This window comes from Phyllostomus discolor, chromosome 2 (assembly GCF_004126475.2).
Source record: "Phyllostomus discolor isolate MPI-MPIP mPhyDis1 chromosome 2, mPhyDis1.pri.v3, whole genome shotgun sequence".
Taxonomy (NCBI): Eukaryota; Metazoa; Chordata; class Mammalia; order Chiroptera; family Phyllostomidae; genus Phyllostomus; species Phyllostomus discolor.
In genome coordinates, this window is record NC_040904.2 from 116,428,667 (window position 1) to 116,443,345 (window position 14,679).

At 40.1% G+C, this 14,679-nt stretch overlaps 1 protein-coding gene and 1 pseudogene across 1 annotated transcript in view; one reads left to right on the plus strand and one right to left on the minus strand.

Annotated features, from left to right (window-relative positions):
• The window catches only part of MPHOSPH8 (M-phase phosphoprotein 8), an 82,322-nt gene that overhangs the window by 11,292 nt on the left and 56,351 nt on the right, over positions 1 to 14,679 (minus strand). The window contains exons 5-9 of the mRNA XM_028531791.2: positions 13,231 to 13,488; positions 8,431 to 8,556; positions 8,264 to 8,352; positions 1,005 to 1,145; positions 354 to 440 (exon numbers count right to left, since the gene is read on the minus strand). Coding sequence (XP_028387592.1) covers positions 354 to 440; positions 1,005 to 1,145; positions 8,264 to 8,352; positions 8,431 to 8,556; positions 13,231 to 13,488 — 701 coding nt within the window. The remainder of the gene's footprint in view (positions 1 to 353; positions 441 to 1,004; positions 1,146 to 8,263; positions 8,353 to 8,430; positions 8,557 to 13,230; positions 13,489 to 14,679) is intronic.
• Positions 2,391 to 4,703, plus strand: LOC118498945 (annotated as a pseudogene).

Sequence of the window (14,679 nt, forward strand, 5' to 3'; positions counted from 1 at the left end):
GCCTTCACTTCCGCATTCTTTAGGTTCTGGTGCATAGCCCACTCCAGCTCCCCTTGGCATAGTCCAGTCCCCTTCACAGCGACAGTGTAGCCACATAACACAGCCACCCTAAGGCTGTCTGGAAGTCACAGGACTTAGCCTGGTCTGGATTCTGATGTAATTCCTTAGCTCCATGCTTACTCCTCTCACATCACTCATCATACTAAATGTTAAGCGGCTCTCTGACAGTCTGTCTTCTCCCACTCATCTGCATGTGCCAGTCCAGAGACTGCCCTGTTCCCCATCATGTCCCCAGGCCCCAACACGCACATCTGAGAGATAGAGCGAGATGAACGAACATGTGAGGCATTTACCTTCATTAAAGCAGTCTCACCATTGCTCTGCTGAACATTTACAAAAGCTCCTGCTTCCAAAAGAATAGCCACTGTAGTTAAAAAGTTCTATTAAAAGAAAAAAAAAACAAATTTAGTTCTTCAAATTCTCTCAAACTAAGATATTTTCAGATGTTTTGAAACTTTTAGTGATCATGAAAAAAATTCTACCCCAAGCACATAGGTGAATGCAGTTTCCTGTTTCTTTACTATGCAGGATCCTGGAAGAGCTGGGAGGTGCCAGCAACCTCAATCTGAAGTTTAACCACTGCTTTCTACATAAGAACCACTAAATAGCAATCCTCTAGAAAGATATATATGGGAACACTTTAATTATACTCACCAAAAGGAACAATTATACTTTCAACTGAAAAATATTTTTAAGACCTAAGATTGAACTGATTTTAGTATATTAGAGGTTTGTTTTCAATACAAATCACTTCCAACTAAATAATCATTTTGAAAATTCAACTGCAAAATACTACTGTTGGTAAAAAAAAACCATTCATGACAAGTTGTAGATGAACTGAAATATAAAATTTTTAAGTTGACTGTACAATTGATATTTTACCACAAAAACATTCTGTCTTAGTCCATGGGTAGGAATTCCTGTAAGACTATGAAATGACCCACCTTTTCAGCTGCATGAATGAGTGCAGTGGTCCCATTCTTCTGTCTGCCATTCACTTTGGCTCCCTTTCTGATGAGGAGCCTCAGCAGGTCATCCTGCCCTCCTGCTGCAGCCAGCATCAACAGTGTCATCCCACTTGAATCCTTCATTGGTTTTGTTTTAGGGAAAAAAGTCAATGGTTAGGAAGAAAAATTTTAGAATTAAGTTATTTCCATCTAGACTGTTTCAATGTGAAATCATGAAAGTGCACTTATGTAAGCATCTACTTACAATAAAAAATAATCTTTAGTATTTTGTACGTTACCATAAAATTTTACAACTTCCATGTATTAAGTTCTAAAGGTATCTCAATACTTTGCATGAATCTTTTTTTTTTAATTTACTTTTTATATTAGAGAGAAGAGAAAGGAGGGAGAAAGAGAAGATGAGAAACATTGATGTGAGAAGCATTAACTGGTTGTCCCCCTCCCAACCCTGTACATGCCTCAGGGGACCAAACCTATAACCCAGGCATGTGCCCTGACCCAGAATTAAACTGGTGACCTTTTGTTTCTTGTGATGAGGCTCATCCAACTGAGCTACATCAGCCAGAGCATGAATCCGTATTTTTTTTTAGTAGTTCATTTTTTATTGTATTTTTTTTTCTACTGCCATTTATCCTCCCAATACCCTTTTCCACCTCCACTCACCCCCTTCCCGTGCAATCACCACACTGTTGTCCGTGTCCATGAGTTTTGTTTCCTTTTTGCTCTAACCCCCCACCCCTCCAAGTTCCCCCCAGAGCTGTCATCTGCTCTCTATAAGGCTGTCTCTCTTTTGCTTGTTAGTTCAGTTTGTCTATTAGATTCTACATATGAGTGAAATCATATGGTATTTGTCTTTCTCTGACTGGCTTATTTCACTTAGCATAATGTTCTCCAGGTCCATCCATGCTGTTGAGAGGTAAAATTTTCTTCTTCTTTTTTTTATGGAAAAGTGGTATTCCACTGTGTAATGTACCACTGTTGTTTTATCCACTTATATATTGTTGAGTACTTGGCTGCTTCCAAATTTGGCTATTATAAATAACACTGCAGTGACCACAGGGGTGTATATATGCTTTCGAATTAGTGTTTTGGGTTTATTTGGGTAAATTCCCAGAACCGAAATTGCTGGGTCATAAGGCAGATCCATTCTTTATTTCATTTTTAATTTTTTGAGGTATCTCCATATTGCTTTCACAGTGGCCACACCAGTCTGCATTCCCACCAACAGTGCAAAAGGGTTCCCCTCTCTTCATATTCTCACTAGCACTTGCTGTTTGATTTACTGATGACAGCTATTCTTGACAGGTGTGAAGTGGTATCTCATTGTGGTTTTAATTTGCATTTCTCTGATGATTAATGATATTGAGCATCTTTTCATGTGTCTATTGGCCATCTGGATGTGCACAAATCTTGGTGCCTTCTAAATGGCAAAGGTACTTATCTCAAATTTCAGGTCTGAAAGTTTCCTTGTGTTCTATGTAAAACTCCTATGTTGATTATATTAACCTAGTTGCCCAAAGATGTAACGCTAGAAATAACCACTGGTCACCCAAGCCTACTCTATTGAGGACACAATGAAATGAATGCTATCTAGGTTAGACAACTGTTGCTAACTACTGGGAAGTAAGAGTTTGATTGCTCTAAGGATAAGGAAGATTCTCGTAAGTAGGAAACAGGATGCTGATATTCAAAATTCAGTAAAAAAAAAAAAACCCCTGCTTGAAATAAGATACAATTACATAAAATTGATGAATAATAAAAAGGTAACTACTAGCTGAAATATATCTCATTACTAGTTGAAACAAACTTGAGAAAAACAAACAATTAATTAAATATCATTTGATATAACTACATTCCAATATTATGAGTTAATCTGGTTATAACCTGAAAGTTTAGCAGAATTTACTGGTATGAGTAATCTGAGGGAACACAAATGTAAGAAAAATTATTCCTAGCAGTAGCGCTTTAGATGAACTCAAGAGGATCCACTCAAACTGAAGTAGGAGTATAACTACTTTCTCTCATTTGGAAAAATCTAACTTTAGAAAGTTTCTCTGCAGGTATCTGCAAAAGAGCTGGATGGGGTGGTGACTGGGGGGCCATAGTCAGGGTGGTAGGAGGAAGGGAGGAGGGGGTGGCTTTGAATTCTATAAATGGCACCTAAATGGCACCGAAGTAGTACCCTAAGCCTAAATTCCAGGAGGGTGAGCAAGTGCTGTGCTTTTAGGGGCCTCCTCTTTATGAGGCAAAATCGGGGAATGTTGCCATAAAGGACATTTATATATTACAGTGGCTAGAACAAAAATTGGGACCTATGAGTTCCAGAAAGCAAAGTACTCAAGTTCATGGACAATAATATGCAAAAACAGTGAGAACTTCAAAAAGACAGGAACATATGCAGGGGGGAAAATGAGAGGGGCTGACCCAGGTAAGAAGACAGCTTGGTCTGTAATAGAAAAATGTTTAAGTGAAAACAACAAAAACCAACAGAAAACACACTTGGAAATGTAGATGGTGGCAGTACCAGTGAGACACATCAGCCTCTTTGCAAGATGTTACTTCTGAAAATGAGGAAGCATTTATGAACAGAGTTGAAGTTAAAGCTGATTCTTGAAGAACTAAAACTATGGCTTGTTGATGACTGGGACTTAATTACCTGGCAGAAATAGCTCTTTCATTTTCCTGCCAACAAGAATGTGGATTCCATTCTGGAAGATTATGCAAATTACAAGGCAACAAAAACAAGAAAGATTAAGCTGCTAATGAAGTGTCAGGGATAAGGGAATACTTCAATATAATGTTGGGCACTCAGCTACAAAACAAATTTGAGACAGCAGTATGCTGAAATCCTCAATCCTCATGTATCTCCCTGAAGTACCCATGTCTCAAGTGTATAGAGCCCCCACATGTCTTGAGAGTATTTATATAGACTGGAGCAATGTTAACCTATACAACTCAGAATGAGAGGAGTCTTGCTTTAATTACTGAGTAATTTTTTGATTTCCTAAAATACCTTGCAAAGAACTGTGCAACTATGTTTGATGCCCCAGTAATTACAAAGTGGCTCCTCCTGTGTACCACTGGAAAGCTGTGTAAGGTACTTGCTTACACTATGTTTGGATCTCTGCAAACATTTCTAGTCTTAGTCCTTCTTTTGTACAAATGATGTACCTTGATTTTCTTTACTGTTAGTTATAACTGAATTGATGTTTGGTTTCTGTTTACTTTTAGATAGAGAGTATAAAAGGGGTTTTAGCTCCTTCTTTCTTCTTCTTCCTCTCTAAATGGCTACCAGTGTATTGATGGACAACGGAGAGACATGCTGTAGAGTGTTCTAGTGCCTATTTAACAAAGATGCTTTGGATACTAGTGGTTCTATTTCTCTGACACTGTGTACTTTCATAATATGTATTTATGCTATAAGACAAAATGCTAATTCCTAGTTCCAAAGGTTTAATTTAGTGTATATAAATGAGGATACTCATCCACTTGTGCTCCTTTTTTAAAATTGGTAAAGAGCCCATCCTTTGTAAGTCATCCACATTGTCCCCCAGGCATTTTATCTTTGTTCAGATCGCTAGAGTGGTGGCTTGTTTTATGGTTTTTGTATTTATGTGTAATGCACATTTTAACATGATAGACACAATGCATTGTGTAGCTACAATTTTCTGGAAAAGTCAATCTTTTAGGAATTGTTTTTCAAATCTTCAATAAATCTATTCCTTGACTAAAAAAAAGAAACAAAGTTCCCTGCAGCCACTGTTCTTTTAATAAAGTGCACAACATGCATAAAAACTTAATGCAGCTAAAAAAATGATAAAAACTTAAGCAGCTAAAAAAAAATGGGTACAGGAGGTAAAGGCTATCCATTGGATACTACCACAAAGAAATCAAACCTGACACCGAGACAATCCCACTCAGACCGAGAATAGAACAGATCCCATTTAACACGGCTGTTGTTCAAAATGCCACCCATTTCACAAGACTTGAGAAAGAAATATTACTGGAAAAAAGAGAAACAAAATAGCTATTCTAAGAAGATGATCAAACTCTCTATTTAGAATATCCAAGACAAGTAACTTAAAAATTATCATGGTACGAGAATTTCCTGTAAGTGACTGGAGACATACACACACACACAACACACAGAGAAATCAATACCTTTACCACACACATACGATAATAACCAGTTAGAAAACAAAACGTGGGGCTTGAGGCCAAGATGGAGGTGTAAGTAAATTTGCTTCACTTCCTTGCAGAACCAAAAGAAAGACAACAACCAAGTTAAAAACAAAAACAACCAGAACTTCCAGAAAACTGTATGGATGTCTGAAAACCAAGGAATTAAACAAGAACATTCACCCAGACTGATAAGAAGGGGGGAGACAGGCAGCAGGGGTAAAGAGGATGCGTGGCAATGCGGCAGTAGCTGGCGAACCAGGCAGTCCCACATGCATGGAAGAACCAGGAGGAACAACTGGGGAGAGAGACATATAGAGCAACCCAGTCTTCCAGCATGGGAAACTAAAACCTCAGAACCTCTGGTGGTAAATATCTCTGGGGGTTGTGGGGTGGGAGAAACTCCCAGCCTCACAGGAAAGTCTGCTGGAGAGACCAATGGGGACCTAGAAAGTACACAAACCCACTCACACAGGAATCAGCACAAGGGCCCAATTTGCTTCTGGGTAGCAGGGGAAGTGACTGAAAGCTGGCCAGGAGATGAGCAAGTGGTATTGTTCCCTCTCAGACCCCTCCCCCACATATGCTCCACCCCTTACAAATAGGTACTCTGAGACAAAAAAAAAAAAAAAAAAAAAAAAGTCCAAAGGAAAGAACAGTTCAAAAGTCCAGAAAAAGAACTAAGCGATGAAGAGATAGCCAACCTATCAAATGCAGAGCTCAGAACATTGGTAATCAGGATGCTCACAGAAATGATTGAGTATGGTTGCAAAATAGAGGAAAAAGTGAAGACTATGCAAAGTGAAATAAAGAAAAATATACAGGGAACTGCCCTGGCTGGTAGCTCAGTGGATTGAGGGCGGGCTGCGAACCAGGCATTGCAGGTTCGAATCCCAGTCTGGGCACATGCCTAGGTTGCAGGCCATGGCCCCCAGCAACTGCACATTGATATTTCTCTCCCTCTCTCTCTCTCTCTCTCTCTCTCTCTCTCTCTCTCTCTCTCTCCATTCCTTCTCTAAAAATAAATAAATAAAATCTTAAAAAAATATACAAGGAACTAAAAGTGAAGGGATGGAAATCGGGACTCAAATCAACAATTTGGAGCATAAAGAAATAATAAACATTCAACCAGAACAGAATGAAGAAACAAGAATTCCGAAAAATGAGGAGAGGCTTAGGAACCTCTGGGACAACTTTAAACATTCCAACATCTGAATCATAGTGATGCCAGAAGGACAAGAGGAAAAGCAAGAAACTGAAAACTTATTGGAAAAAATAATGAAGGAAAACTTTCCCAATGTGGTGAAGGAAATAAACTTCCAGGAAGTCCAGGAAGCTTAGAGTCCCAAAGAACTTGGACCCAAGGAAGAACACACCAAGACACATCATATTAAATTACCTAAGATTAAAGGTAAGGAGAGAACCTTAAAAGCAGCAAGAGGAAAGGAGAGGGTTATCTACAAAGGAGTTCCTCTAAGACTATCAGCTGATTTCTCATAAGAAATCTTACAGGCAAGAAGGGGCTAGAAAGAAGTATTCCAAGTCATGAAAGGCAAGGACCCACATCCAAGATTGCTCTATCCAGCAAAGCTATCATTTGGAATAGAAGGGCAGATAACATGCTTCCCAGATAAGGTATAGTTAAAGGAGTTCATCATCATCTGGCTTTTATTATATGAAATGTTAAAGGGACTTATCTAAAAAAAAGAAGATCAAAACTATGAATAGTAAAATGACAATAAACTCAAAACTATCAAAAACTGAAACTAAAAAACAAAAACAAACCAAGCAAACAACTAGAACAGGAATAGAATTACAGAAATGGAGATCACATAGAGGGTTGTCAGTGGGCAGGGAGATGGGAGAGAATGGGAAAAAGGTATAGGAAATAAGAAGCATAAATGGCCCTGGCTGGTATAGCTCAATGGACTGAGCATGGGCATTAAACCAAAAGGTTGCTGCATCAATTTCCAGTCAGGGCACATGCCTGGGTTGTGGGCCAGGTCCCCAGTAGGGGGTGCACGAGAGACAACCACACATGGATGTTTCTCTCCCTCTCTTTCTCCTTTTCCCCTGTCTCTAAAAATAAATACATAAAAAAATCTTAAAAAGAAAAAAGGATGCATAAATGGTAGCTACAAAACAGACAGGGGGAGGTTAAGGACCGTACAGAAAACAGAGAAGCCAAAGACCTTATATGTATGGCCCATGGACATGAACTAAGAGGGGGAATGCTGGTAGGAGGGGGTTGGAGGAGGATAAAGTGGAGAAAATGGGACAACTATAATAGCATAATCAATAAAATATACTTATAAAAAAAGAAAACAAAATGTGGGAGGAATAAAATTCTGAAGATCACAGTAAGATTATTAAAAATTTTAACACATTTAGGAATATACCTAAAATAAATGTACAGTAACTATGAAAAACTCAAAAAAGTTTGCTTAAAGGAATAAATGAAGAGCTATGGGGAATAAATGAAAAGTTATCATTTTCCTAGATGAAAGACTAAAAAATATAAAAAAGTCAACTCCGAGCCCAATTGATCTATACATTTCATGCAATTTTATTCAAAATCTCAGTAGTTTTTTGAAGTGTAATCCCAAAAGATTAAATCTAAAAAATCCATGACTACAGCAAAGAAAACATAAAAATCTTTTCTAAGCAATAAAAGATTAAAAAAACAAACCCTAAAACCCATGAAAAAAGGGTTAATATGCTTCCATATAAAAACCCTTCATGAATCAGTATAAAACTCCCAGCAACAAGAGGAAGTCAGGCAGTTGCTGTTAATAGGCAGCTCCACTGAAATGCAGTGACACAGAACACCCTCACAGAAGCAGCATTAAACCACAGACCACGTCAGAACCACAGCTAAACCAGTCACTGTAGGGGTGGGAATCCTGGGGCTAAAATTATCTACATTCTACACTTCTACAATGTTTGAATTTTATAAGGTGAAATGCATAACTTTTGGAGTTATAATAAAGTAACTATTTTAAAAGAGCTATTTTTCATCTTCCTTTCAAGTGATTTTATAAAGATATATTTACTACCTCTTGGTCCAGGTTATATTCTTCATTTGAATTAAGTGCAATCTTCACAGTAATATAATCCCCATTTTTCACAGCATCCCTCAACAAAGCTAAAATGAAAAAAAAAAAAATTAGGTTTCTGTATTTAGATTCATGAAAAGTATCCCCATAACTCCCAAACTACTTACTACTAGGAATGGCAACTGTTTCAGAAAAGTTCTCATCTTCCCCATCTAGATGCTTTTGAAAATCTTCTAATTTCATCCATTCCAGTTGCAGGTCCATGCCCAGACTCAAAATCTGCTGTCTGTTGTCTGTAACATGAAAGGGCCTTAAGATACTTTTTTTCTATACTATAAAAGAATACAATGTCATTTTATTAAATTGGTGGTGCCTTAACCAAAATTTTATATATACCTTTAACATAGGTCAGTATGTCATTGAATCTTTAATGAAATTTCTGATTTTCTTTGGAAGTAACATGAAGTTACAGTGTTTTACATTTAGAAGTTGGAGTGTTTGGGCCCTGGCTGGCGTAGCTCAGTGGATTGAGCGTGGGCTGCGAATCAAAGCATCGCAGGTTCGATTCCCAGTCAGGGCACATGCCTGGGTTGCAGGCCACGGCCCCCAGCAACCTCACATTGATGTTTCTCTCTCTCTTGTTCTCCCCCACTTCTCTCTCTAAAAAAATAAATAAATAAAATCTTAAAAAAAAAAGTTAGAGTGTTTGAAAGGTATAAATTGGTAAACTACAACTATAAAGTAGTAAAATATGAATTTTAAGTATAAGATTAAATAGATCAAAGGACAAGAGACACCACAGGCATTCTGTTAGAGGAATTGCTAACATTTATTTCTTTGGCCATTCTTCTTGGACATACATTGCTTTCAGTTCTTTATGTAGGTAAAGTCACTGGAAATGTGTAAATCAGACATGTGTGTAAACAAGAGTAATTGCCTATTGATCCTTCCAGATTCTGCTCCTCCTTGCTAAAAGCCCCGCCTACTGAGAGTCTCCAGGCTCCTCTCCTTGCACTGTGAAGCAAATGCTGGTCTCAGCTGTCTGATCCATGTACTCATCGACACTAGGATGGATGGCTCATCCCCTATGGACAGTGTAGTAAGTGAGCCTTGAGCATAACTCACTTGGGAGTAATTAAGTATGACTGAAAAGTACAAATGTTTGATGGTAAGAACTAAAGAATTTTCACCTAAAACCAATTCCACAAACGGATGTTAGGCAGTTAACCTTGTTGGGGCAAGTGCTGCTCTTTTGTCACCTCTGAGTATGGAGACCTAACAGCACAGCCTCTGAGTGACACACCTGGATCTGGACACCAGCTTCCTGTTAGCTGTGTGACTTGGAGTAAGTATCAGAACTCATGCTACCTCCCTCTCTAAATATAAAAACTAGCTAATACTCCATAAATAGTGTGTAACTATTTCCAAGAATCAATGCATTTAGATCTACGGTGACCACCATACAATGACCTATGAGGAGATATAGGTCACTGATGAGGAAAGTGAGGAGCCACATTTGTGCTAAGCCATATCTGAGTCCACAGTACACTCAACTGAGTCCCACAACTGTGGGACACCACAGACCACAGGAAGTACAGGACAGAAGAGAGGCCATATAAAATGAGACATGCCATCTCATTTACAGGGCTATTAAGTAAGAGAACACATAGAGCTACAAGTGAAGTGCTCACCCTCCCCATGAAACCGTGTCTACGTGGTTTTTAGATCCGCAAGGGTCTCACTTTGAGGTGTCTGAACTGCTAATGAACCTTCTCCATGCCCAGTTAAGTGCTGTATCTCCTGTTGTAGTTTTATAGTTGCCTACCTAGGAAACAGGATTCTTGCTGATGCCTGGTACACAGATAGTCTAGTTGGGCAACCTGTCTACAAGGGCTACAGCTATTATTCAACCTAACATGACACTGTCTGCACGGAAACAGAGAGGGCCTGCAGTAGCCAGTGGGCTGAACTCAGTATTTGGCTGGTGATCAGTTAGGAGCCCTGGCAATGAACCCTTTTCACTGACAGGTGGACTGTTCTAAAGGGACTGACTCTATGGCTTGTACAGCAGGAACCCACAGGGTGGATGATCATGAGAGAGCCCTTGTGGGGTCAGGACAAGCGGAAAGACATTTGGGTCTGCCTGCAAGAGTCTGAGGCTCCTCACTTTTCTGCATCCCAGCTCATGAGGTATTGACACCCCCTGGCAATTAGAAAGGTGAGGACCTGGCCAGGCAGAAGCCCATGCAGTTGACCCATCAGTAGATACAGTGGATGGATGTATAGAGGCAGTCACCATAGTGCCTGGGTAAACAGAGTATTGCCCCTAATATACCATGACTTGTTAATGCAGTGACAGCATTAAACAATGACCACCCATCAGAACTGGTAAGGGATTGGCACATTCACTGTATCAGCCCCTTCCTCCAAGTGAGGGGTCTAAATAATGTGACACAACATCTGGCCAAACCCAAGCTGTCCTCTGTTGCTATGCAAACCAGAATGACACCATCAGAAGTTTAGAGAAACTGAGCGCCATCTACAGATACCCTTGTTGAGCAGACAGTAATTGGGGCCACAGTTCAGAGGTCTTGATGTGGAGCCTGGGCGAAAGAATGTGACACTGAGTGGAGGCCCATACCCCCTATGGGGGATGATAGAAAGGAAGGAGTATGAAAGCCATAGATTACATTACTAACAGGTAAGCCATGTTGGCCAGGTAGACTAAAGTACTGTCCCAGGCTTTCGTATACCAGACTAAGGACCCATGTTGAGGCATCTAGTGCCATAAAGGGACGTTAAGTCACAAGAGGCAGCCATTGCCCTGACTCCCACTGTGGAACAATGTGCTGTGCTGCTGAGAACATGGAGCTCCTCACGCCTGGGAGAGGGGTCATCTATAGGAATTTGCAATGGGATGTGTCACTGGGATGAGCATAGCTTAGCACCCCAGGGTGAGGGGAACTACACAATCTCCACTGGACCAGCTGTCCTGCTAGCTGGACCAGTGGAAAAACACCTGGAATATAACATGTATCACTGAGAGAAAGTATGAGCTTGGGGGTCCTGGTCTGGCATGTCCCACTCCCAGTCCCTCTCATGCAGTATCCCCTACCACATGGATGGTATGCATGTCTTGGTCAGGTTCCTAAAGCTGCCAACCCCCCTCTCCTCTCTGCTGGTGTGATCATTTGGCCACTGTCTTTGTTCCCTCTGTTGTCCTGGAGGACATTACAACACATAAGGAAGCCCTTAATAAACTCACTCAGCAAGCCTTGAGTGTCAGCTGACAAAGCCTGTCTCCACTGAACGCTGAAGTGTCCCTAGTGAGAAAGCTGCCCTCCAAAATAGGATGTCCCTGGACATGATTACTGCCTCACAGGGGGACACCTGTATCATTATCCAAAGAGAATGTGTTCATACCATGAGTCTGCTAATGTATCATCTTCATTAATTCACATGAAGACACATGCGAATGCCCTCAATGATCTGACCCCCAGCCTAGTGGACATAATAAATCATTGGTTCTTGATCTTGGGGCACTTGGTGGAAAAAATTATTTCTTACTTTGGGAATCATTACCTTAACCTGTTTCCTCTTGCATGTGCCTGTACTGATGTTGTGGTCTTTGCCTTGAATGCAGCCAGAGCCACTAAATAAGCCACCTCCATGCTGACCACCAGGGACACATCATAGAAGAGGAGGCAAGTGACATTGTAAGGGTCAGTCATAAGGGGTGGAGTGCTGAAGAAGGTCATCCAAAGGACCTGATCACCAGTTGAGCAGTGAGCCAGATGCAGGCAACTGGAAACTCCTCAACCCTCCCTGTATGTCCTGACCACCATTCCCACAGTGGGAGTCACTTCAGGGATGCAGCCTTGAGGGAGGAAGGAACTGTGAGACCACCCGGACTGAACCCCATTAAGTCTTTCCTATAAAGTTTTAAGACTTGGCAGGCAGTGTGGAGATCTACTTGTCTAGTGGTCACCCAAGATGACCTTGTATGTATGTTCCCTTGCTTATTCCACCTACCACCTGCCAATCTGAGGAGGCTGCATTTTCACAGTCTCTCCTCGTCCTCAGTGTAACAGGTGGTTCATATATCATCAGGAACGCCTAAGAATGCACACCAACATCTACTGCATGTGTCCTCATTGTCTGGCATCCCAAACAGCAGAGCTGCTATTTGGCACCTCGCCTCTAGGCAACCCACTTCCTCCTCCCCGTTGTCTATTGGTCCTAACAATTGTCCCAGTTTCCTGCAAGCTCAGCAGTGCACCAGAAAGCATGATTTACCTGACGCCCAGGGCCTAGTGGTTTTGTATTAACAGGGACACCCAGATGATCCATTCTGCCATATATTCAGAAACATGTGAAGCTTTACAATTATTGTAAATAATTATCTTTAACTGTTTTAAGATTCACAAACTACATGGTCTTATCACATTAACTGTGTTTATTCTGTCCTAGTTATAAATATGTATATATGCACTCTTTCTTCTAGCCTCTCATACCCAGTGTGCCCAATATCCCACACATGGCTCTCCTTCTGCAGCTGATCCCAATAACCTTGGGAGGACATTTACAACCATCTTATTTAGGAAATGTCATTTACTACCAAGTTAAAAGGACAGGATACAAGTAAGTATGCATTTGATAATTTCCTGAAAGACGCCATTAAGATATATAACCAGGCTACTTGGCAAGAGTAGAAAAAGTAGAATACCCGAAATCTTTAAAATTTTTAAATGTGCTGAGAACATCACAAGGACTCAAAATATTTGTGTGGTCAATTTAGAAACCACAGAATGACCTAAGTCTTCAATATAAAAAGCTGTTTATCCAGGAGATTCAAACAAAACTGTCTACATCATTATTTTCTGATCTGGAGTTACAGTGGAAAAAAATGAGGTAAGTGAAATCATACTGCTCTGAAAAATATGCAAACTGACTGCAGACACACTCACCAGAATTCTCAGTGGTTTGGTATGCACCATCGAGGACTTCTTGATCACCCTCCGCAGCTATATATGCCCATGTGTCAGTCTCATCTCTTGTGTTTCTCCTTTCTTTAAGTACCTGTTTGTTTTCTTTAGCTTTGTGATCTTCTGTGAAATTACAATCCAGTGGTATTTCTTCTCTTTTCTGATTATTCTCAGGAAAATCATTTTTTTCTTCTGGAGTTAATTTAAAGAAATCAAATGCATTTCTAATTTCCTTAAATGCTGGTGAAAAAAATAAAATCAGTAAGGACTAGGAACCACAAATTTCTTTTATAATCAAAAGAAAATCTGGGTTTGTATTAAAGAAACAGGTATTTCCTTTCTTTTTCTTTTTTTAATTCTTACCTAAGGATAGGTTTTTATTGATTTTAGAGTGAGGAATGAAGAGGGAAAACAGAAACATCAATGTGAGAGAAAAACATCAACTGCTTGCTTCCCGTATGTGCCCCAACTGGGGACTGAACTCACAGCTTTTTGGTGTTTAGGATGATATTCTAATCAACTCAGCTGCCCAGCCAGGGCATCGTTTTAAAAAATTTTTTTTTGATTTTTTTTTTAAAGAGTGAGCAACAAAGTAGGAGGTAAGGGGGAATAGGGGGAGAGGACGGTGGGGGAGAGGTGGTGGGGGGAGAGATTTGTTGTTCACTTACTTATGTATTCATCAGTTGATTCTTCCATGTGCTGTGGCCTGGCACTGAACGCACAACCTTAGCATAATGGGACGACACTCTAACCAGCTGAGCTACCTGGCTAGGAACCAAAACAGACATATTCTTAACTTTTACTAATATCTTCTGTGGTTGTAAAGCATGACCAGATCAAAGCCATTAAGAGGTTTCAACTGATCTTTCTACTGGCTGCTCTATGTTTCGAAAGGGTTTCTGTCCAACAGGAATGGCTGATCCTAGTGTTGTGAATCACTCTTAGTTTCCACAAAGGCCTACTGAAGACAGAACAATCCCAGACATGCCATCAGCTGTTCTACTAGGACAACTGCCTACAACTGTATCCTGAAGCTAATCTTGTACACAGACGATCTTGGGGGTGACTGGAAAATAGTAGGGTATACACGCCAGCATGCTGACAGTGTACCTAGTAAACTACCTGATGCCTGTGAAACTCCATTGAAAGTGAAAAGAAGACTGGCTAAGTACTAGATCTGATATAATAACCCCAAAAAGCAGCAGAACAAAACATAATTAGAAAGAACTCTATTATAAACTCTGGGTATATAGCTAGTCGGTGTTATTAGCAGAGGATACTGAAAATCGGACTCCCAGTAAATATCCTTATAAATAGAATAAGCAGTTGTTTAAGACAGTATGTTCACAGTAAAAATGTACCTGACAGTGACAAATAAGACAGTAGGGGGAAGAAAGAATTAATTACCTACTCCAATTATACAATATTTTG